This window comes from Anopheles merus, chromosome 2R, assembly GCF_017562075.2.
Source record: "Anopheles merus strain MAF chromosome 2R, AmerM5.1, whole genome shotgun sequence".
In the NCBI taxonomy this organism is placed as follows: Eukaryota; Metazoa; Arthropoda; class Insecta; order Diptera; family Culicidae; genus Anopheles; species Anopheles merus.
Genome location: NC_054082.1, coordinates 4,461,142 through 4,484,583, shown reverse-complemented (window position 1 = coordinate 4,484,583; position 23,442 = coordinate 4,461,142). Strand labels below are relative to the sequence as shown.

The following is a 23,442-nucleotide window of genomic DNA, read 5'->3' as shown; positions in this document are numbered from 1 at the left end:
CATTTAATCGGCGGCTATGCTCTTTAATGCCGACTACGGTAAACAATTGGTTCGGCGACGACCAACAGGTTGTCTGGTTCGTTACTCAATGCGGGTGTGTATATAGCTTGTTTGGATTTTTAATGTCGCTGAGGCGTTAGAGGGAACTGGCAATTCGTTCCAATTAGATTTAAAGTACAGCGGGTAAGCGTGTTTAAGTGGTTTTTGTTAGTAGGATAGCTTCTTACTTTTTGAAATTAGTATACAGCTCTTATTGTATATTGTATACCTATCTAATCGTTATCCGTCTTGAACCATATAAAACCGAATTTGGACGATAACAACAGCTATCAAATAAGAAGAAACTGCATTAAACGAGGTTTCATCAGTAAGAGCAGATAGCAGCCGTCATGGAGGGCTCACAAACCGAACAAATAACGAAAGGATTTTATAGTTTTGGGAACGACATAAGCATCGTGTTTATGATGGCCTTGAATGTCTTCTCGTAATAATTACTCTTCGTGGCAGCATACTGTCGAACTGTTTAGGCACGTCTCACACGCCAATGAACACGGTCGTATAAGTGGTGTCGATGCTTTTATGGTGACACAGAAATGCGTTTCATAGTGACGTTATTATTTCTTCCACGCTGATGCTAGCTCCTGCGTCCATGAATTCATATGACAGTCTTGTGATATTAATTGCTATTGCCGCTCCATTCAACGAAATAGGACTGGCACGGGGCTGTTGGGGATGCAGCCGATACGGTAGGGATGCAAAATCAAACAAGGAAGGGAACAGATTTGATGAACGTTTATTGAGTGGGAATACTTCCATGCCAGTCTTGGGATCTATTTTCGGTTTTGTTCGGGTGGTGCGAACACGGAAGCGCACGACTGGAGTCGTTGGTGGAGTCGCTTTCATCGATATGTGAAATGGCACGCAGGCCACATTCTTCCCTCCAATCGGAGTATAGCGAGGCGGCTGAGGGTGCTAGCTCAGCTGTTTCGTTTGTTTTCAATCATAAATATCATCTAAGTTCGCCAAAAATCTCCGAAATAGCCGCGAATGCATGCGCCGTGAATCGAGAAATGCGCCATTTTAACGGTCCCGCTTGAAATATTTCAGAAAAAATTCAAATTTCATCGCCGTTTTTGAATTTCATTGTTGTTGTTGGAATCGGACCGTTGCGGTTGAAACATTTCAAGCAACTGCAATAAATTTCAATCGCCTTTCGCTACCCGCCGCCCAGCCGACCGCGCGCCCGTTTCGGCCGTGTCCGCCGCCCCGGATGCGCCCGCCGGACCGTTTCGAGGCCGCAGACGGGCTGCGAAGTAAATGCGGGAAGCTCCAAATGAGTCAGCTAGACTAGCAGGACGGCGTGGCTTCGGAATCCGTTGGTCGGGGCCGCTCCAAGGAAGGGGGCCGCTCTCTCTCCAGTGGGGGGTCAAGAGACCCGTCAGACGCTCGTTCGGATATTGGAAGAAAAACCGCGCACAACACACATCGTTATTAATTGGTGGTTACTATTTACAGAAGCATTCCGTTTTTATTTCAACTCAATAAGTTCTCTTCACTGTTAATACGCGCCGGTGTGGTACCTTGCCCAGCAACTTGCTGTCGTCTCCACATTCAATCAACATCATCATCATCCCTCTGAAAGCGCTCGGTAGGCGCGCTCCTTCCCCACACGCTTCGAACAGGTCGTTTTGGCTGTACAATATCTTAAAACCTTTGCCACTACACTCTCCGCAAACAAATCAGACGATAAAACGTAGTATTTAGAGAGTTTCTAAAATTAGATATCACGGGTTCTGGTTTGCTTGCGGCTTCCGCTGCATCTGCACAAACAAGAGCGACTTCTTAGCGCTCCGACAGCGTGTGGTTGTGTGTGTGTGTGTTTCACTTAGTTAATAAATACTTAGTCTCTCGTTCGCTAAACGATTTCTTCCCCCATCTTGCTCGTCCCACTGTTCTCGTGCTCGTGTGCATTGGTTACCTTTCATGGCTTAAACTGGTACATTTAGGGCAAGAAAAGAATACGCACACGAACCAACAGGGAAAGAAACAAACAGGACGTCCTGACTCCAAACACGGTCGCACTGGCCTGAGGTGCCGCAGCCCCAGCAATAATTTAACAATCTTTTTTCAGTTTTCGGTCCTATCTCCCCCATTTGTGGCCATTCATACACATCGCTATGTGGCAAATGGCGCATCGAATCATAAGCCCTCCCCTACACTACTATACATACTATAAGATAAAGGTAATAAATTACGCCCCTAATACTCTTGCGCACTATGCTGTTGGTGTCTGTTTGTTGAAGCTTCGGCTACCTAATCGTCTACCTAACGCGCTCCTGCACTACTTGCTCCTGTCTACTTGCTCCCGCTCCTGCCTTGTATTCCTTACGCGAAACTTCAGCGTCAATCTTTGTCTTTTTGTCTTTGCCACTACTTATTTAGCTAACTTTCCAAGCTCGTCCTTGTGGGGCCGGCTGCACTCCGGACTGAAGGACAACGTTTAAAAAAGAAACAGAAACAGAACTAAAAACCGGACCCCGTGTGGAGCGTTTCACAAACGGCCCGCACACATCCGGATTTGCTAGGCAGATGGCGCTTACAGCCTACGCGCGGAAAAGCAGTCGCTCCATCCTTGTGGTGAGTCGTTGGCTGTACAGTCGAATTGCTGGAGCGTTTGCCGTGCCGAGCATTCCATACATAAATAATTTAGATCGGTCGCGCCGCGTTTGCGCCGTTTGCCGTCCGCCCTCCGATGCTACACTGTACACTTTTTACACGCATTTCGTTCGCCCACTGGGAGGGACCGGCTCCGGCCCCGGCTCAGTGGTACAGCCAGTTGGAGGGAATCAGATAGTCCTTGATGGTGTACAGCGACTTGGCGTACCAGTGGATGCCCTCGTGCCGCGGCAAGCTGAGACGGTCGGTGCGCTCGAACAGGGCCGCCACCTTCTCCGCCAGCCGGTAGGGCAGGAAGCTCCAGTGGGCCACCGTCTGGCTGTCGATCAGCGCGTAGCAGGACGCCGCTATCGAGTCGACCACGATCGTGCCCTCGCCCGTGAGCGGCGCGTACACACCCTCGGCCAGCGTGGCCGATATCCGATGCACGGCCCGCGGCTCCAGCGACCCGGCCACGTGCACCAGTATGTGGTCGCCCTCGCGCACCCGGTCGGCGAAGACGAAGCGCGTCTCGGACCGTTCGCGGCGCCACACCATCACCAGATGGGCCGGCGTCACCTTCAGCAGCGCGCCGCCCTCCGCCTCGATCGTCACGAACTCGCGCCGCTGGTGGGTGTCCCGGTCCATGAACATGAGCACCTCGCTGAAGACGGTGCGGCCGGCCGCATCGACGGCCTGCACCCGCTCGCCGATCCGCAGCTCGCTCAGCTTCCGGTGCACGCCGGCCTCGGTCAGCACGGTGCTGTCGCCGGTGAAGCAGCCGCTCGTATGGCTCGACTGGGAGGAATCTGTGTAGACGGAGAGAGATGGAGAGAGAGAAAAAAACAAAATGGTATGCGGTTAGTAAAACGGATCCAATTTAATGTCTGACAAATGGACGAAGAAAAACCACAAAAATGCCGAAAATTGGCCCATCGGAACCAGGCAAGGCAAAGGACGAAATAAAAGCAAAGGGAGAGAGAGAAAGAGAGACCTAAGGTATCCTCACCAAAACTGTCACACACACACACACACGCACACGTACGCAGTCGCGGCGCCATGCTGTGGTTAACATATTTACTATCTATTGATTTATTGCACCCCAGAAACAACACCGACAAGCACAAAGCGACCAGCAAGCTGATGCTTGAAAGAAACGGTTGATCCTGTGCGAACTCACATTTCGGCATTCGTCTGCCGATTTTGCCTTTCATCTTGCGTTTGCTTGCGCCTGGCGATGCTCGAACCTGCTGCGGGGGAAATTAAAAACGGTTCCCATGCGGCCGCGTGCATCGTGCACCGGTTTCGCCGTCTCTCCTGCCTCTCTCTAGACCCTTTTTGCGGCCATTGTGTTGATGTTACGGCATGGAACGGCCGGATTCTGGAGGCGGCGATCAATGGCGGCTTGGAATGGTATCACCCGTGCCTTTTCGGGTCGGAAAGAATGCCTCGGCAACCTCGGCCTGTGTGTTGCGCTTGGGTTTTTTTTCCTTGCTTTGTGTGATCATTTTCTTGCCTCACCCGAGCATGGCCGGTTGCGGGGAAGAAAATGGTGGAAAAAAGGGAAGTGGCATCGGTTTGCGGTTGCATTTTACATCTGACTCAGTTAGGTAAAGCTTCGTTTTTGCTGATGCTGCAGAGGTAACTTTGTAGAGTTGCCAAGGATGTTTCCCCAAGATTTATAACTTATCAAAAATGCTTCTCAAACCTTACACACTCGATCCAATTAATACATGCTGCCTGTGTGTCATTTATTTACGTTTAAATTGCAACGACGAACGCTGCAGCAAATGGTACGATCCCGAAAACTAAAACATCGATCAGAGCGCGCACGAAACACGCCGTGGACCCATCGAATCACATCAATTTTGCGCTTAAAAGTCTCATTTGTCAAAACGCGTTGCTCCGCGAGAATGTGTGTGTGTCGTGTACGATGCTCCAGGGGTCCTGATTGATGAGCCCGAGCCCGTGCTCACTCGCTCCGTAGCATGGCTCATCAATTTCAAGGGGTCCGATCCACGTCTCGTTCCACCGCAACGGCGCTTTCCCTGTGTGATCGCAATTCCAATCGATCGGCTGCAGATAAATCTTGGACCCGGGACAGGCGAAATTAATTTCCGCCTAACGCTCGATACCGTGAGAGCGTCGACTTTGCCTGTTAGTGTTGTTTCGGGCCCAACCATGCCGCCACCACTGTTGGCGAGAGTTTTGCGCGATCCGTAAAACAAACAAGCTCGAGCCCGTCGCGTGTGAACTGTCACGCTGGAGTGTTTATTTACATTAATGCTGTGGCTGTGGAGTTGTCTCGGCCAAGCAGTCCTGATTTGTGTCCAGCGGTTGGAGCACTGAACGGTCTTGTTAATTTCCGTTGTTTTCTTATCGAAAGGGTTCGAGAGAGGGGAGGATATGGAAGCGAACGACATTTGATCGAAAGGTTCCCATCGCTCTGAAGTGGCCGAGCGAGGTACTTCTTTTATGATTCTCCCCTGTCCCACTGATGACCGACAGCTAATGCCCCCTGTTCTTTCCCTTCCCGCGGTGTGTCGCAACCATTAGCTCGTTATTAAAAACAGATAAATGATGGCATAAAGAACCAAAGTGACAGAGCGCCCCGGACGCATCGGAAATTGTAAACTTCCCGAACGGCGCGCTTAACCATAAACAAGCCGGGCTCCAACCACTCGACGGCTGTCACACGATACGCAAGCCGCCGAAAGCCTCACCGTATCCGTCCGTCTCGATCCCCGGCCCCCTCACCCGGCCCGTGCCCGTTTGCTGGAATGTGAAACGGCCCCGTAGCCGTTCGATATGAACGTGATACACGGAGGGAAACTCTAGCGGTAGCCACAGGTATTTAAGAGGTTTCCCGTCTGCTGCGCTTCATTCCGACGCATTGAAGTCTTTCGTTTCGTGCCTTGCGCAAGCGGCGCTGTGCTTTTTGAATGGGCGCAGGCGGGCGCTGTGCGTGTGTGCAGGTTCTTGAAGGCGTCCATTGCAGCAATCGCAACGCTCGTGGTGAGCGAATTGTTATTCTCAAGCCACCTGAAACTAATTTGCATACGAGTTTAGTGTGTTTTCTGCTGCGTCGTAAAAAAAGTTGAAATTTTGTTGCACATTTTGATACCACTTTTTCATTGGCTGGAGTCTTTTTCGAGAGGTTTAAAATGCACAAAAAAAGGAAACTCAAAGCGACTCCGGCCTTGAAGATCAACAAAACAATGTAAACATTTGTTCGGTTGATTCTAAAAATGGCGATCGCTCTGTGAGCCTCAACTGTAAGTGGGCAGCTTTCAAATGGTGTGTAACGGATTGCCAGAGAAGCATTTTCCAACACACAACCGCAAACATGTGCCCCCTGCGCAAAGTGCAATAATAATATTTGCCATTTGTTCCCAATCCCGCCCGCCCGTACGGATCCCGGGAAGGATTGCGCTCAAACACCTGAACAAATCCATTCCAACAACGGCCCGGAACAACAACGGCCAAAAGAAACAACCAAACGAGCAAAAAAGGACCCTCTCGAACCGCTCACAAAACTCGTGCGAGAGTGCTAAGCAAATAATCCGGCTAGGGGCAAAAGGACGTCCAGTCCAGCTACTTGCCGCGGCGAGGTTTACCGGTCGGCTTTGCGTTCGCAAAGCGGGATAATATCATTAGAAAATTAATTTTCCAACTCTGGGACCGTCGACCGGGGGTTGGGATTGATTTGCAGCCGCCGCTGCTTGGCTGCAGGATTATCCCTGGCGAAGGGTTAACCGGTGCTTATCCACTGGAGGCACTGACTTTGAGCCACTCGAGCCAGTTGCCTTTGACAGGTAGTGCGGAGAGCGGGCAGCATCTCCGGCTTGCAGCAATAGCAGCGCGTTCCCTCGAAAAACAAGCAAGGGAAACAAACATTTACACGAGCTTAGGCACAGAAAAGATGGGCAAGAAGGGACCAACCAACCAAAAGCCACAGGACCCATCGTGGTCGCTTTCACTTGGCGGGATCGATTTTGAGGCGGTCTCGGTGCAGGTCGGTTTTTAATTAAAACCCTGGTGCAGATAAATTAAGGTCCGCTCCTCCGAAGCGTACGCTGGAAGGTCGCGAAAATAATAGCCCTCCCTGCAGAATCACATTCACCGCCCAAAGGGAGCGGAAAAGCGGAACACGCTCTCACTTAGAACGCTTTAACAGTGTGCAGCGGTGCAGCGCCCCGGTGCTTTAACAAGACGCTGATATGATCACCGAGCGAGCAGGACGTAAAACAGCCTGCGGACCATGGCGGGAAATGGCCGCGATGGCAGCGAGAAAAGATGGACCAGAATTAACAAGCTGCTCGTTAGCCATCTTCATCGCGCCGAGTTCGTCGTTCGTTGTTCTTCCGCTGACGCCAAGGCGTATTTTCCTCCACCCAATTCCGTTCACATTCCCCATTCACTCGTTAAAAGTTTGGAACTCTGGAGCTCTGGATCGTAAAAAAAAACCTCCTCTACGACTTGCTTCACCCCGGGCCAGCGGGCTGAGAGAACATGGCGCAACCAAACAACGCGTAAACCGGACAACGATTTGCATTCATCAAAAGTTGTCGAGCATGATGTAGAGCCCCGGACCCCGGAGGGGCGAGGGGTTTGCGTGCGGAAACGGTACACAAACTACAGGTTACAGATGGCGGCAGGAGCTGTCGAAGTTGCTGCGAAAGCTGACGCTTTCGGCGTAAACTCAATTACGGATTCTGCATTTCTCTTTTCTTTGCTTCTCGCAAATGGTGATTTCGTGCCCGTGAGGCCCGACAACGATCTTGCCTCTTCCTTCGGCCCGCGTTGCGTGCACCATCCCGAAAAGTTTCGACTCCGACAGCTTGCGCACGGGATATCTCTGCGCCGAAGGTAGTCCTACGGCGGTGAATGAAGGACGCACCGGGCCGCTGCACATAATGGGAGCCGTAAGGTGATACGACTTCTTAAATGAGCGCTGTCCCGCGTCTCGCCGTGCGAAGGAAAGAGTGCGAGACAGCAGGTTCGCGATCGGATTACAAACAGGAATCAGGCTGCTCAATTTCCGTTCCCCGGGAGGGATAGGAAACTGATCCTACCGACCGCGCTTGAAGGTGATCCTCTCAGGCCCTTTTTGCGGGGAAGTCAGGGCGAGTTTCTTTGAAATCAACAGCAACCCACAGCGTCACACCGAAAGCGTCAACTCACCTGATTTGACGGAGCAGTGGATGTGGCTACGACTCTCGTAGAACACCCAGTCGAAGCCGGCCTCGACGGCCAACCGTGCCAGCATGCCGATCTTCGACCGATCCTTGTCCGACGTCATGATGTCGACGGCGCGCCCTTCGTAGTGCAGCGACTCGGGCGCATGCATGTGGTCCTCGTCCCAGCCCTCGGTCACCATGAGCCGCAGACCGGGCCACTGGTTCATCACCGAGACAGCCAGTATGTTGAGCTTTTCTTTGCAGCGCTGAGGGAGAGAGAGAGAGAGAGCAAAGTAACACGTTAGTATGGTGATACGTTAATTAAATTATCCCCGTAATGATGCTAATTATTTGTCAACAAGCCAATACCCATAAACAACTGTTCGTTTGGCCGCCAGCGCTTGCAACTTCCTGCCTAATAGCTGAAGCGAAACGCCGATCGTGGCGAAAGTTGCTCCCCATCAAAACGGGTGGGAATAGAGATGGGAAAAGGAGGAGGGAAAGGCAGGAGAACCGCGCCAACCCCGATAACGGGGCAGACTAGAAGCAGGAGACTAATGACTAGCTTCGACACAAATTGATATCGACTCGGCAAGACACCCCTCACGGGTCTCTCGGATCGAATCAAGTGGCGGTGGTTGGGGGGAGGAGAGTGATTGGAATGATGAAGAAACACCCCACACACACACACGCACATACGCACGCAGAAAGCTTGTTATCTGGCTGCTTTTATCACCCAGCCATCGGTACCGCGGGGCAGGAAAACCCGTTCCGAGGCGCTCTTTCTGAGATGAGAAAGGCGTGAATGTGCAGTGGCCATCGAAAAACAAATGCGTCTCATTTGCATCGCACCTCGCTGCCCGCTGCCGTTACCCCGGCACCGGCCAACCCATCCCGAAGCTGATTAATGAGGTGCGTGTAGTGATAAAAATAAAAATTAATCTTCCAACTTCTTAAAACACAGAGCGGGAGAGCGAGAGAGAGAGGACCCCGGCAGCATCGTTTCGACGCGCGATGGTGTGTAATTTTCTTCACCTTTATCACGCATCGTGCAGATCGTGGTAGGCTTGCGGCACACACCGCTACAGCACGGCTGAAGGTGATGTGGATGATGATGATTACTTTAGACTTCCATCACCGGTCGAAGATCGATTTCACCTCCGCAAGAAAACCAGTTGCAGTCTCGTTGGCGGTGGCTGTGTGGAGTGTGAGTGTGTGTGGGTTTTTTATTTTCGTTACATAGTAGAAGACGCTGCTCGCTTGGCGAAGGGGAAACTGTTCCAACTCCGCAGCCAAGCATAATGGTAAATGAAATCGTTTAAAACGGTCGGCGCAAACGCAAACTTGGAACGATAAAATGCACGGCCTTGCTTGAGAAAAGCGCCGAAGCAAATGGCTATTCGGATGGGATCGATTAGCGTTTGCAGAGGAGTTGCAGTTATGAGAGACGGAAACTTAATCACATTAGATTATTATACAGCTAAGCATCATGTAAAATAAGCTTAGTTGTCGTTATACAGCCTCTCCGGACTGTTTGTTTAGCTCCGCGCTGAATATAAGCTGAAACGAGCGTCACGTTTGAGCGGGAACTTCAGAATGGCTTCCAAATTGGCTTTGGCTTAAACCATTTCCAATTCCAATTTGTTCCAGCTAAGCTTTTATAGGTTTAGGTAACTGCTTACACAGAAAAAAGAGAATCAACCAAAAAAGCACTTAGCAGCCAAATCCCCCCGAGGAGCCACTTCCTTTTACGAGCAACCTGTGTTCATCCCGAAACGATTCCACAACGTATCGCTTTTTTTGTTGCTGTTGTGTGTTTCCGAATTCAAGATGGCTCCCCCAGCGCGCTCCCAACGCGGGCAGGAAAGGCGTGGCCTAAAGCTTGGACCGTTTCGGGGAGCGAAGAAGCAAAAAAACAAATGCTTCAAACCAAACAGCAAGACGAAACCCGCGCTGTGGTCTCTTGTGCTGGAAAGGATTTGGGTGTGTGTGCTTCCGAGCGTAGAAAGGTTTGCCTCTGCCCGCGGGGTCCGCCGGTTGCGACAAGGACAGGTGAATCCACCGTTAGTCATCGGTTGAGCGTCTTGGCAACAGATGCTAGATGGTTCGAGTTCGAACCATAAAACGTACCCCAAATTCCCAATGACTGATCAAAAGCTCTAGAATGGTCAAGGTTCGTCGCTTGAATCGTTTCTGTCGCTTGGAATTGTAATCTTGCCGTGTAGGCATTTCCGCTCGACGAGAACTGATAGATGAATCATCTACTACGGCAGACCCTTTCCGTACAAATGATTTTTAAGAACTTCACGATCGTTAATTATTCGCATGCGTTTCGATGCATTTCCAGCGACGCCATTTTGGTGTTGAGAGTAAGCAGACGAGCTTGCTTTCACCGTCCAAAGAGCCGATGCTTCCTCGAGATTAGCAATACCGGACGCCCGGAGCAGCAATCACGAACCTAGAACGGTTCGCTCGATCGCGTGATGCGCGATCCAATCGCAAAAGCTTGTCGACGCTCCAGCTTGTGGTGCGTCAAGAAGGTGGAAGCAAAGAAGAAGCCTCTGAACGCTAAATTAAAATTTATGTGTTTGTGTGCATTTCAGCCGATCAGCAGGAATCGTTGAATGGATTTTAGTTCTTCCATCTTCTTCTCCTCTATGGGATGTCGGCTTCCTTCGTTTATAGGTTGTTTTCCATTGCCTTTTTCTTAATCGTGTCCAAACTTTTCGTCACAGATGTCATATTAGGCGGGCTAAATGGTGTCACGCTTGTCACAGGGACTAGGGCCTCCCTCCCCCAAAAACAAAAAAAAAAAACAAACCGATACATTCCCACCTAGGGGCCGTACCATCTTGCGCATTCGCCTTGCTCACGCAGTAATTGGACGCCCCGAAAGTTGTTGGTCGATACGCTGCGGGTCCGAAACGGGCCGACCAGAAACCCTGGAAAAAGAAACCCAAAAATGTTTGTCCTTCCGTTGCCCACAACCGGCCGCGTTTCGTTTCGCTTGATCGCCATTCTCTCTCTCTCTCTCTCTCTCTCTCTCTCTCTCTCTCTCTCTCTCTCTCTCTCTCTTTCTCTCTCTCTGTTACTCCGTCTCGATCTCGTCTTTACCATTTCTCGGAATCTTGCGAACCGCATTGGCCACGGGTTCCAAGGAGAATGGGTTTCTTTGGGATTCACTTTTCCCAATTGTAGGCCCCGGCGATTCCCAGTGCTGCTCAAAAGGTGTTTGTTTTAAGGGCTACCGGGGACGAATCGATTCCGTGTGCCCTGTGTCCCTGAGCCAATTTGCCACGGCGTCTAAATATTTGGATATTTTCTTTCCCAAACCAACCGCTCGCTGTCAAACCCATCGAAGGACATCGAACGGAACCATTAGATGGCCGTTCGGCTTTTTGCTGTTGCTGCTGCTGCTGCTCCCGGAGGGCCTTGAGCTTCTCGCCGGGAATCCGTGACGGATAGTTTTTCACCAAATAATGCCTTACGGCTGTGTGTTTGTGTACGGAAAACGAATTTCGGCCGACAATCGATTAACTGCAGTTGACTGACTTTGACAGCTTTTGCCTTGCTGCAATTGTTGCGAAATGGTTTACCCCCTAACCTTGACCAACGGCAAGCAGCGGGAGTCCCCGGGAGGTTGGCATTCTCATTCGTTTTCCTCTTTCTTTTTTTTTTTTTTTGCTTTTGAAGTTTGTGGTTTGCCATTTATGTTTATTTGTTTTTGCTTTCGTCCATTTGAATCGGTGGATTTAAGCACTCACAAAGGGATTAGGGACATGTGATTTGGCAAAGGGGCAAAAGGGAAATTAGCAAACACCCGGTTCGATGAAAAATGATCCCAACGCGCGAATGGAACGAACGGCAGAAGGATTCATACCTTTCCCCCTGGGAGCACCATCGTCCAAGCAGTGGAAGGGTTTACTGTGTCCGGAAGGTCATTCCAGGGTGTGGTTTCTAGTTGGGGAAAAGATTGTTCCCAGGAGACGAAAGTAAACATGCGCTTTTAAAGTGCATTCAATTCCCTGTGTTCTTCCCATGTGCTCAGGACTGACTCGCGCTAATGGGCAAAGGAAATTTACACTTGCCTGTTAATTTTTCCTTGACGCGTTTGTTTGACCACAACCGGCCGTCCTGGAAAACGCGCACCCGTGGGTGCGGCTAAACAAGCTCCCGGTGTGGCGATAATGTTCTTCACTTTCCTAATTATGTTTGTGGAGCCTTCTGTCTGTTCTTCCGCCATGGCAACAGAGCCATTTGTGGTGTCAATTAGCGCTAGCCCCGTAGGAGCGACCAAAAGGAGCTCCCACTCTTCGCGTCGCCTCCATTGTGTGTCCTTAAAAGACGCAGCGCTTCCGCATGAAGTGGTGGCGCTTAACGATGTCGTGCGTGTGTGTGTGTGTGACTGAAGCTTTTGTTAGACATCGGTTGTGTCAACAGGCCACAACAGCACGGTAGCTTCCCACCTCTGTGTAACGTGAGCGACCGATTTACCATTCTAAAGCCAGCATTCCCGCAGCACAATGGCCCCGCCAATGGGCATGGGAAAACAAACTCGCCGAACCTGCACCTCCGTTTCCAGCTCGGCTTCATCCCTACACACACGCACCCGCCTTTTTATCCCACACTCGAACGAAAAGCTCCGCTAATCGTCGGCTTATTTGGTACGGGGCGGCTACGATAAGGACCAGCACCAGCGCTTTAATGCTCAGATTTATTCCCAACCCCGTCACAATAAACTCAACTCTCGAGGGCTTCACACCATTTGTGTGTGTGTGTGTCACACTTCATGTCAAAATATTTCGTCAGCTCCAAAACGCAGGCGGGCTGCGTGCGTGTTTAATCGTTCGGGCACGATCTCCCGATCAGCCCCAGCCGCGACGCTTCCCCGCCAGTTTATCCGCCTGCTGAGGTAGCGCTCCGACACGATCCGGCAGCAATCGAAAACGTTTAAGCGTCAAGCAAACGCGTGTGCGACAAATTCCTCTGACTTGAAAGCGGGCAGGACAGGCAATAAAACGGCCCCCGTCATCCCTGTGTCTCGCTCGGGTCGCGCACAAGCGCGAGTCACACCGGGTGCGACTGCGGGATGATAAATGGTCGGCCCGGTTACCTTCCAAAGAGTGCCCCATTTGTCAGCCCACGGGCAAGGGAAGAGAAAGAAAGAGTGAGAGAGAGGGAGAGAGAGATTGTAGAGAAACGCACAAATGTCGTCTCATCCCACGAATCGGTACAAGAAGTGGCTTGATCGCGGGGGCACTCTTCTGTGCCTGTTTGTTCCATTCTTTATTTTCAAAATATCCTTTACCGCGCGCCATAAAAGACGCTCGTCGACGTTGGTTGCGCGCGCGGTGAAGCGGGGTGGGGCAACAAAAAGGTGAAAAGGCGAAGAATTAAAAAGAGATAAGTATTAAATTACATCGCATTAATATTGCTCACTTATTTTGTCATTTCAAGTTCAGTCGGCACCGAGACCCGTCCCGACGAGGACGACGAAAAGGGGTAAAAGGGACGGTCGGTTTGCTGCTGGTTGCTGGCTGTACCGCTCGCACCGTGTACTGTACGGTGTCATCGGTACATTTTGGGGTCGCACATTAACTGCACACACGGTGGGTTCGGTGGGTCTTGTCGCCGGTGCGGTGCATCGCTCTTTAGGACATTATACACCCGACACGAGCCGGGCAACCTGCGTCGTGTGTGCGCCCGTGTACCCTTTTTGTTTCGATGTGCATACATTACGGCTCATAGAGGCAGTGGGAGCGATAGCGATCGCAAACAGGAAGGAACGGGAGAATGCAAAACGAACAAATCCTCTACCCAACAAACACACACTCGGTACCATTTAGTGGTGCGTTTTGCTGTGCCCGCACACGGTTGATTAATGGTGCAGATGGTGTTTTCGCTTTCCCCGGCTTTCTGCGGTGCGGTGACATTCGCCCCAAACCACCACCAGCGAGACAAGTGGCAAGATTGAAAAATTATGATTAAAATGTAATCTTATATAATACACCCTCGTATTGAGCTACTTGTGTGCCGGTGTTGGGGGAGTTTATCATCTGGAGATGCCGTTTCGCTAACGGGGTAAACGAAAGATTACAATCGGGCAGGAAGAGACGAACCTCGACCGGTGGGAGGACTCCAGTGGGAATAGGGAAGCATCCAAGGCATGGATCGAATTACAATCGAAAGGAACGGCAACCGGATGATGACGCTGATGATGAGGCCGATGAGGCTAAACGATGATCGGTGGACTGATCTGGGGCCTCGTACCCGAGGACCTCCCGTGTTGTGGGCGCCCCCGGAGAGTGCCTTTTGTTGTGCGCCTTGCGCTTGAGGCAGGTTAGTAGTAGCTTCCCATTTCAGAATCCTTAGAAGTAGCGCTGGATGAGATGAGCAAGAGAGAGAGAGCGAGAGAGCGATTGCGGTGTGGTCTGCCCAATCCGGGAGACAGGGGACGCCGTCCTCGAGTGGATCAGTATCCGGAGGATGTAATAGGATATTTGACCTCACCGAGGCGAGGATCGATATCGATACCGGATCGATGCCGATTTTCCGCTTCCCGGCTGGCTCGACATGTGCGTGCAAGAGTGAGCTCGAGAGGGAGGGGGACGCTTTTTGCGGCTATCAGAAAGGACCCACAACCGTGGAGAGCACGAGAGAGAGAGAGAGAGAAAAAAAAGACACAAGAAAGTCAAACCAGCGGAAAAGTTTGAGCCCGGTTCGACAGGTCGGCGAGGAATGCGACAAATTCCTGCGGTTTTTGGCGTTGGCCACATGGTTTCGGGCGTTGTTTTTTATTCGGAACCGAAACCAAACCTTCCGGTGAACTGAGATGTTGATTGTAATGAATCCTTCCATTGGCGTGAGATAACCGAAACCCGAAAACACTCTAGCCAACCGAAAATCTCGATCCGGCCGCAGGGAAAGGTTAACGAACAACACCCGACATGCGATCGTTCAATATTCAATGTTTGGAAACTTTGGGTTTCGGGCCCAACCGCTGTAGCAATGTGTCAAAATCACTGTCACAACAATCGGAGCTCACTGGTATGGTTAATTCTTGGAGTATTGCTGTAGCTTTTAAGCAATTGCCTACAATGTTTTACCTCATTTTTATCAGCCCAACAAACCGGCAACCCCGCTGCCCCCGTTCTCGGTGGCAATCTCTCGAAGACACAAAACACTACATTAAAGCTCATGAGCATCCGAGCCCTGGCCAAGAAGGCCCGTTTTGCGCGCTACTTCACTCTGCACAACTCTACAGCCAGACAGGCTGACCCACCGTACCATCCAGCACTGGTTCAATTTAAGCCTTATTTATGAGACAACGAACGGGGATTGCGCACATCGGGCCCGAAGCGTTCGGGATAATCGGGTTTTACAACCGCGCGCGATTATGCTGCAACCTAATGCTGCCCATCCCTGCCCAGTGTGCGGACCGTTGGCAGGTTGTTAGCGTGAACTACTTGCCCGCTTGCGCACGTGAACCGTGCGGTGGGGCTTGTAAGTTTCCCGTTGCTTTGCTTTGCAGCGAGCCACAAAACGGGGGGCCATAAACTTTACCACTGCAGAAGCCGTTTGCTGAGCCCGCTGATGACGACGCGCGTGTGTGTATGACGCGAGAACGTGAGCTTAATGTCACTGTCAATAAATGTGTTTAGGCGCTGCACAGAGTGAAAAGCTGCATGGCTGTGGACCGAACGAAACGATCCCAAAAGCAAAAAGGTCCCGATCGCACCGCATTCGCTATGCTGCTTATGCTAATTGGGTGGTGATTTAATCACGGCAGCGGATAGTGGCCACGAAGCTCTTGCTTTTCCTTGTTTCGGAGCTACGCCCGAGCACCGGAACGGAACGATTGGCGAAAAATATTGAATACTTTTATGCTTTTCGGGTCGGGCGTATTACAGCCCGTGACGAAATGCTGGCAGCTCTTGATGGGAGGGGGGTTTCACCCGGGGTCGGTCGGACTTTCTCACCCTCACCATCCGAGGCAGGGTGATCTCGCGGTGGTTCAAAAACAGATCATAACTTATGCCTGCGATCGAGCAACTTGCTTGGTGGTTGGCTGGACCGTCTCGCGCACGCTCCATTGATTCGCTGTGTTCCACACACTCTTGTTGGAGAGTTCAAGCTCGCAGCCGTCACCCTTTCTAGCCGTCGGTTTTGCTAGATCCTCTTTAAGATTGTTCCATTGCGCCCAACACACACACACACACACACACGAACAACACGTAACTACATGTTCGAGCGCCTTAATCGTACCGCGCAACGATCGTTCATCTTCCTCACAAGGGCACGATCTGCGTCCATGACTTCCCACACACACGCGCGAACGGCACGCACTCGGCCTTTAGGGAAGGATTTTCCCACCGTCTTGCACACGGTTCGACATTTTCGCTCCACTGCCACAGTGATTGCTTGCCCCTGATACGGCTGTTGGGGTCGTTTTCTCCGCAGAACAACACATTGCGCGCCATTTTCCTCCTGTGCCTCTTTCGTGCTTCGAGATGTAACTTTTCCCCCCTGCAAAGAGCGGCCCAACGATGAGTTGGCAGTTACGTTCCAGAGGCTTGGGGCGGGCAACGCCAAGCAATGCAACAATTTGCTCTCGAAACGCAAACCATCCACGGGGGCTATTGTTTTTTCGTGGCTAAAAATAAACACAAACCCACCGTTCCCATTCCTGCGATATACATTGGCTCGAAATGCCATTCCGATAGGTTTACAGCACCGAAAGGCGGGCTGGTTCGGTACGCCAACCTTCCTTCTCTTTGAGCCCGCAGGTTTTATCGCCCACCCACCATCTCAAGCTCATTTGGTGGCTGCCGCAGCTAAACTGGAAGCGCCGTAAAGGGCAATTGCAATCGCAAACAATCGGAATTGCAATTTCGAAAGCTTCCTCGCAGGGTAGGAAAGCAAATACAAATACAAAAACGGGCCAGTCGACAATTATTAGCAATTGATTGACTTTTAATCGCATTGTTTGAGCGACCGGGCACTAAATAATATTCAAACGCGTTGCCTCGAAACAAAAAAACAAAAATAAAACCGCTCGCAATATGGCAATATAAGGCCCACGGTGCGTTTATCGTTTTATGAGACGTTTGTTTTCTCTTTATAACGGCTGTGCGGTTTTTGTTTTGTTTTGTTTTTGGTATCTCTCAGTCACTTTTATTGTGCCATCATTATCGTTTAAGGGGCGTGTGTGCGTGTGTGTGTGTGTGTTTTTGTACGTCTTTAGGCATGCCGTGGGCTGTGAGATGAGATGCAATTCGTTGCGAGGAAGGTAGTTAAAAGGGAAAGAGTAGCTCGAAGTGCCCAAAATCAAGTTCAACAAAGTTGCTTTGTTTCCAAACGCTTCCCGCGGCCGATCGCACAGCATTTATTTTCCGTTTGTCGGATCGCACTCGGTCGCTAATTAGCGCCTTGTAAATGCGTGTCTATGTGTGTGTGTGTGTGTGTGTCTTGCCAGAGCGGCAATCAGATGCGACTGTTTCGACCAGACCGGGCCGGTATTCGATCGTCTGCTTCCATATATTCCCCAAAGGCAGCCACAGAAAGCGACGCTTCGAGCTTCACAAAAAGCTCCGTTTACAACCGTATTAACTAATTCCCTCCGCTTATAGCTTTACAGCTCTCGCCAAATACAAATACCATCACACACACACACACACACGCACACACCCATACACACGTACAAACACCGGCAACTGTGGTGCGCAATTCGTAGCCATAAACATTCAGCCCATTAAGCAGGGTAACGAAAAATCGCTTCCAACCGTCGTCTTAGTAGCTTAACCGGACACCTTTTCGAAGCCCGCTGGGTCGGTGGGTGGGTATGGGTGGCGCAAAATCGTACCAGAGTGGGGGAGGGGGGGGGGAGCGAGAGATAGAGAGCGTGTGTGCCATATAAATTCCATAATTGATTGAAATTGGTCGATTGGACGCGGTTCTATGCCGGGAAAGCCGCGCCTGCGGCTGTCCCCATCCGAGGCTTCGCGGACTCTTTATAAACCCAAACTCGAAACTCCGTAGATCGTAAATCGGGCTCGTAAAACTATTTTTCCACCATCGGGGTTTGGGGTGGTGCAATTTCTCCCCCTCCCCCACCGCCCAACCGGCCCTGATCGAACCGGCCTAATGATGATGGGCACATTAAAATCAGGTCAACAATTGCCAAAAAGAAAAACAGCGGCCCCATGGGTGGCCCCATAGCATAGCGAAACCCAAGGCGGAACCAGGTCGATTGATGTCTAAGCCCGATCAGCATATATTGGTATGATTTACGATCCAGCATCCCAAGCGTCCACGGGACGGCGGCAGAGCAGACGCGCGCGCATAAATCCTTGCCCATCGTAATAAATCAGCCCATTGCCACGGCGCACAACTGTCACACACCTGCTGACGGTGCACGAGCTAAAAAAGACCACCCCCCGCGATCGCACGCACATCTTGGCGCGGGAGGCAGACAGTGTCGTCGGCTTGGCTTTCTTCTGTTCTGCGCCTCTGCCTCTGCCGATCTAATAGCGCTAATAAGTCGCAAAAAGTACCGCAAACCGGGTCACCTGGTCTGTAAAAGTGGGGGGTCTTTTCCTCTGTACCTTCCACGGAGGGATGGATCACTTGCGCCTGGTTCCCTGTGCGGCTGTGCCGGCGTAACCAATCGGTCGCGGCTCGCGAGCAAGTGTCAAAACTATCGCGACCGCGTGCGCTCGCGCGCGCCACAAAGACCGCTGCCGGAAAGTATCAACCAAACATGAAGCTGTGAAATGAATAAAATCCGTCAAAGGCCGACAACAGAATCACACAGAGCCGTATGAACCGCGGTCCCGGCACAGATATGAAACAAAGTAACACCAAGAGCCGTAACCCATCACTTGGTGGGTAGAGGTGCACGCGATCGGTGCTAAATTCCCTGTCTCGATGCCCGTTTTTTCACTGTTGCACGCTTTTTGCCTCTCGCTCATGCACTCTTAATTCAATTACACCGCCTTTCACCGCTCTCGGGGAAAGAAGGGGATGCGATGTAGCACCGGCGGAAAGGGGCGAAGATCCCAGCGAGACAGTTTATTAGTACACAATGCACAAATATTTGACATCATCGTGCGGCTGTCAAAAGCGACAGTTAAATATTTACGTTCTGAACCAGATTTATATTGCACCCCCTCCTTCCTCCACCACCCCCAACCAATGGGGTGGTTTATCTTCTCAAGTGCCACACAATCGTACCGTGCCGTTGATCGTTTGCTTACGATTACCCCGTTCTCTGTGTGTGTGTGTGCTCTTTCAGCTTTCCTGCTCGTTTTAATTACTCATGTCAAATACGGTGTCCGCTCTGGGGTGGATCAACAAATTGGTAACGAGAGCCAAACACACTTCTGCCCTTGTTTGACAATCGGTTGTTAACAACATTCGCTACAAGTGTTTTGCGCCCTTCGCGCTGTGCCACTCACACACTCGCCTTCCCGCTGTCCGCCTGTGCACGGGAAAATGTAACGCCATCCGGACCGTGTCCAGCATGCTCACTCTCTCTCTCTCTCTCTCTCTCTCTCTCTCTCTCTCTCTCTCTCTCTCTCTCTCTCTTTCTCCAAAGCCCCCCTTGTGTGTGCCCTCTTAAAAAGCATAAAACAAGCAACAGAGTAGGGGACCATTCTAAGCTTGTGGCCGTTTGGTGGAACGCGACTCGAGGGTGGTGTTTATGGTAATTTCAGTGTTTCGTTCTGTCCGAGAACCTAACCCCCTCCCCCCCCCTCTCCCCATCACTCAAACCACTTCCATTTGCAGTTCAATGCAACCCCTTCGCGTCGGTTTATGGATTTGTTTTCCCTCGGCACACAACCAAGCCGGCCCTCGGGCTTAAAAGCTTTTCTTCTTCCCTCCTGCTTGCTCTTCCCGTCCACCTGGTACACCTGGACCGAACGGGAAAAGCTCCCTGAAAGGAATGGTAAACAGCAGGTAGGTTGAAAAACCTGAAAAACAAAACGCCAAGAAGCGATTATTTAATTTTTAATGTGATCAAACAGTTTCAACTCTCTCGTGTGCTTTCTCTGCCACGTTTCGCTGTGCAGCACATTGCAGCTAGAGCAATGTGTGCGTGTGTGTGTGAGTGGTTCGTTTACCAACGACTTCCACCCCCATCTGAAGATGCCCTTTTGCGGGCGGGTGTGAAAACAAAAGCGACCCCAAAAACAATCCCCCTCCCCGCGGTGAGGTCTCACCCGATCTGCAATCGATCGAGCCGGAATCGGGAGGAGGCGGTGGGAGATTGTTGTTTCTACGGAAGGTGGACGAGTTTGCTCAACAGCTTAAGAGCTCGAGCGATTTACTCAAACAGACGTCCACCGACATTCCACCGACGGAGAGTTTTCATTGATCCTCGTCCCCCGGCTCTGTGAGGTGTGATTTTCGATATCACTTCGGCAGCAAACGGTTCCAGTGTTTGCACACGCTTCGATCATAAATGGCTCCCTTTGAAGGGGCGGGAGGTTGGCGAGAGGGTGGTAAAATGAACACAAAACCTCTTGGGCAAACGCCGGACGGGGTTGCTGGAGCACCAAGAGCACTTTAATTGAATTTTAATCATTTATTTACATTACTCCGAACGTTATGCGCGCTGGATGCGAGATGGGATTCGCAAAACGTTTAAGGCGCAGGCGCAATCGAGCGGACGGCTGCAACACGAGGGAGGGGGGCTACGTTCGAGAATAAACAATCAAATCGGTTGTCGTCGTCTTGAGAAGAGCCAGATTGTGACATCCCTTCAATAGCGATCGTGGGATCGCAGATGACTTGGACGTCGGGCAGCCGGGATCGTTTGCGACGACAGAAAATGGAACCGGAAACTAACTGCACGATGAAGCAATTTCTCTTCTATTTCAACCTCGCCATTCCTGGAACGCGTCTTAGAAAGCGAGCTCTCTATTTGTTGATAAAAGCCAGATGCCACGCTTGGAGTCGCCGCAAAGACTTGCTGATATTCTAAGACGCAAAACGACCCTCCCCGGCACTCGCTGACTTCGATCCTCCGCAAATCACTGCAAACCACCGCGTTCAATGCACGAGTCTTCCGGGTGGGTCGTAAATTTCGAACGCACCCCACCGGTGACACATATCACAATCGGCGTAACGTAATCGGCTCATTTTCTGCGATCGATCGTAAAGTTGCCCTTAATCCAGCACTGATACGCAAGTCGGGCGATAAGATTAGAGCAAACGGGCACGCGAGAGAGAGGCAAAAACCCCCCTCACACACACACATACACATACAAACTCAGGCTCCCCGATAAAGGTAATTCCCCAAAACATTGCATTCCGTCGTAGCTTGAAATAACGCTTGTAATGACATTTTGCTTTTCGGTGGCTGCTTCTGGAATGTGGGAAAGGGGTGGCTTTCCGGGGATCAAACACACACGTCAAGGCTGTGCGAACGGCCCGCGCGCGTGTTTGTGAGTGATTATGTGTGTAGGGAAAAAAGAAATTGAGGTCGAGCATGTAGCATTTATCAAACAAAACGTTGCATTTTACGCCCGATCGAACGATAACAGTATGTACGCTTGTACGCTTGTTTGTTGCCTTTTTTCTCTTGTCCCGCCGACGCCCTGACATGGTGTTGATACTGCTAAAATCTGCTGGTGTGAAAGGCCACACGGTGTGCCGTACCCGTCGGTACTGGCCTTCGCCTTCCAGGACCTTGCCTTGTAAAACGATAAATACGGAAGTTTATGGAGCTGGATGGAAGCGGTCCCGCTTTTACGACACGGGACGACCCGTCGCAACCGAGCCGGTGGCCCTGAGATGGTGTAATGAGCTGCCGGGACGCGTGCGACCTTCCCATCCGAACCAGTACCCAATGCTCTACCCAGCTCATTAACGAAAGAGTCCTTCGAGAAGGTTGTTAGGAAGGCAGAGACTTTTTGGAGTTTTTTTTAAGGAAGTTCGTCGTCTGCTTTCTCCACGGTCAGCGTCCTGCTGTCACTCACCTGCGTCATAACACGGTCCGCTCCCGTACCCTCCTCGTCCTTGAAGATGATGTCCTTGTTGTAGTTCGTCTCGAGGCTGCGGAACTTGCTGTCGTTGCGCGAGATCGGACCCTCCTGCATGCCGGACGCGGACAGTGAGTTTTCGCTCACGTTCGGCACGTGCTGCTTGAACACGAGCGGCAGCAGCTTGCGGGTCCGCCGGGGACCGCCAATGCCGCGGCCCGGCCCACAGCCGGCCGTCAGCTGCACCAGTGCCAACAGCGCCACCATCAGCCACACCATCGTCCTGCTTCGCTGTGGTCCACACACCCTTCCCGCACACGCAGCGCGCGCAGATCGGCACCGGCCGGTCGGTCCGGCGCGACTGTGGCCCACCGAACCCTCCTCCACGGGGCTGACACTCATCTCCTCTCCCATCGTCACCATCTCGTACGGTCCAGGCGGGCTGGCAGGCAAGCGGGCTGTTGATTGCATTGCCGGGCTGACCGGGTCGGCCGTCGCACAGGGCACGACGACAGCGCGAGCGACCGGCGTCTGTCTCCAGCGGCCCATGCGGCTGTCACTGCACAGATTGCACGATCGTGACGCAGAAGGCAGCGACCTCGCTGCACTCTTCCGGTGCATCCAGCTATCGGTGGCCGACGGACGGTCGGCACTCGAGGCTGAAGACGCCACTTAACCTTCGCCACACACACACACTCACACGTACACTCAAACAACGCACGATCACACACTCAGACACTACGGTCACACTTTGGGGGTTTTGCCACGGCACACCTTTTCGCCTTCAACTGCACTTGTCTCGCCGGGGCCAACACACCCTGCACTTATTGGGTTGTAATAATTATTTATGCTCTTTGCTTTTCACCTGCAAACTTTACACACACACACACATGCATGCACACACGTACGATCATAGACACAGACACGCGGGGTTATGCAAATGAGGATGCACTACTACTGGAGGCAACAACTCTCGGCCGCTCTACTGCTGATCGATTCCGGCGTGACATTGGACGATGGCGCGGCTTCGTTCACTGAGATTCAAATTTACTGTGGCACGTGTTTTCTCGGCTGGGGTTGGAATTTAAAACTACACCGTGGGTCTAATACACACCGGTACACTTTCTAATCATCACGCGGCCCGTCCAACAGGGCGAAAGGAAGGCGAGTTTTCTCAGGCAGAAAAAAAAAACAAAATTCTCTATTTCCCTTCTTTTTGGCCTCACTTCTTCCTTAAAGTTATGCAAAACTTTTCTTTCCGACTTTTCCACTCCACTGTGCACAAACTGACACCATCAGTGCCGTCAGGCGACGATATCAGCGATTGGTGTATGGGGGGTTTAGGTCCGCAAACGGTCCGCCGAAGCGATGGTAATTCGACTAGCACTAAATTAGAACTAAGTAGACTGACGGTTGAAAATTTTCGAAGCTCGCCTTACCTCACGCCCGAGCACCGTCGGTGACAGCCTTCGCCATCACGAGAGACAGAGAGAGAGAGAGCGCGCGCAGCAAGCAACGGGCCGAGTCGAGCGAGCGAGCGAGACCGAGCAAGCACGAGCGATAAGCGAACGAACGAACGAGCGAGAGCAGCGTGCGGCGAGAGCGAGATGATCCTCACAACG

The 23,442-nt window shown here is 51.5% G+C and overlaps 1 protein-coding gene across 1 annotated transcript; it reads right to left on the bottom strand.

Annotated features, from left to right (window-relative positions):
* Window positions 1-1,491: 1,491 nt before the first annotated feature.
* On the bottom strand, window positions 1,492-23,231 carry LOC121589645 (protein hedgehog). Its single transcript, XM_041908722.1, has 3 exons — window positions 21,818-23,231; window positions 7,840-8,101; window positions 1,492-3,464 (listed from the first exon to the last, which is right to left on the bottom strand). The coding sequence occupies exons 1-3, from the start codon at window positions 22,439-22,441 to the stop codon at window positions 2,821-2,823; spliced, it is 1,530 nt and encodes a 509-aa protein (XP_041764656.1). The 5' UTR covers window positions 22,442-23,231; the 3' UTR covers window positions 1,492-2,820.
* Window positions 23,232-23,442: the final 211 nt, after the last annotated feature.

Bases quoted from the DNA above. Each gene is read 5' to 3' on its own strand.
- LOC121589645 (XM_041908722.1), bottom strand. From the start codon at position 22,441: ATGCACCGGAAGAGTGCAGCGAGGTCGCTGCCTTCTGCGTCACGATCG. The intron at 8,102-21,817 runs GTGAGTGACAGC...TCTCTCCCTCAG, and splicing joins CGGACCGTGTTATGACGCAG to CGCTGCAAAGAAAAGCTCAA. The intron at 3,465-7,839 runs GTGAGTTGACGC...CCGTCTACACAG, and splicing joins CCACTGCTCCGTCAAATCAG to ATTCCTCCCAGTCGAGCCAT.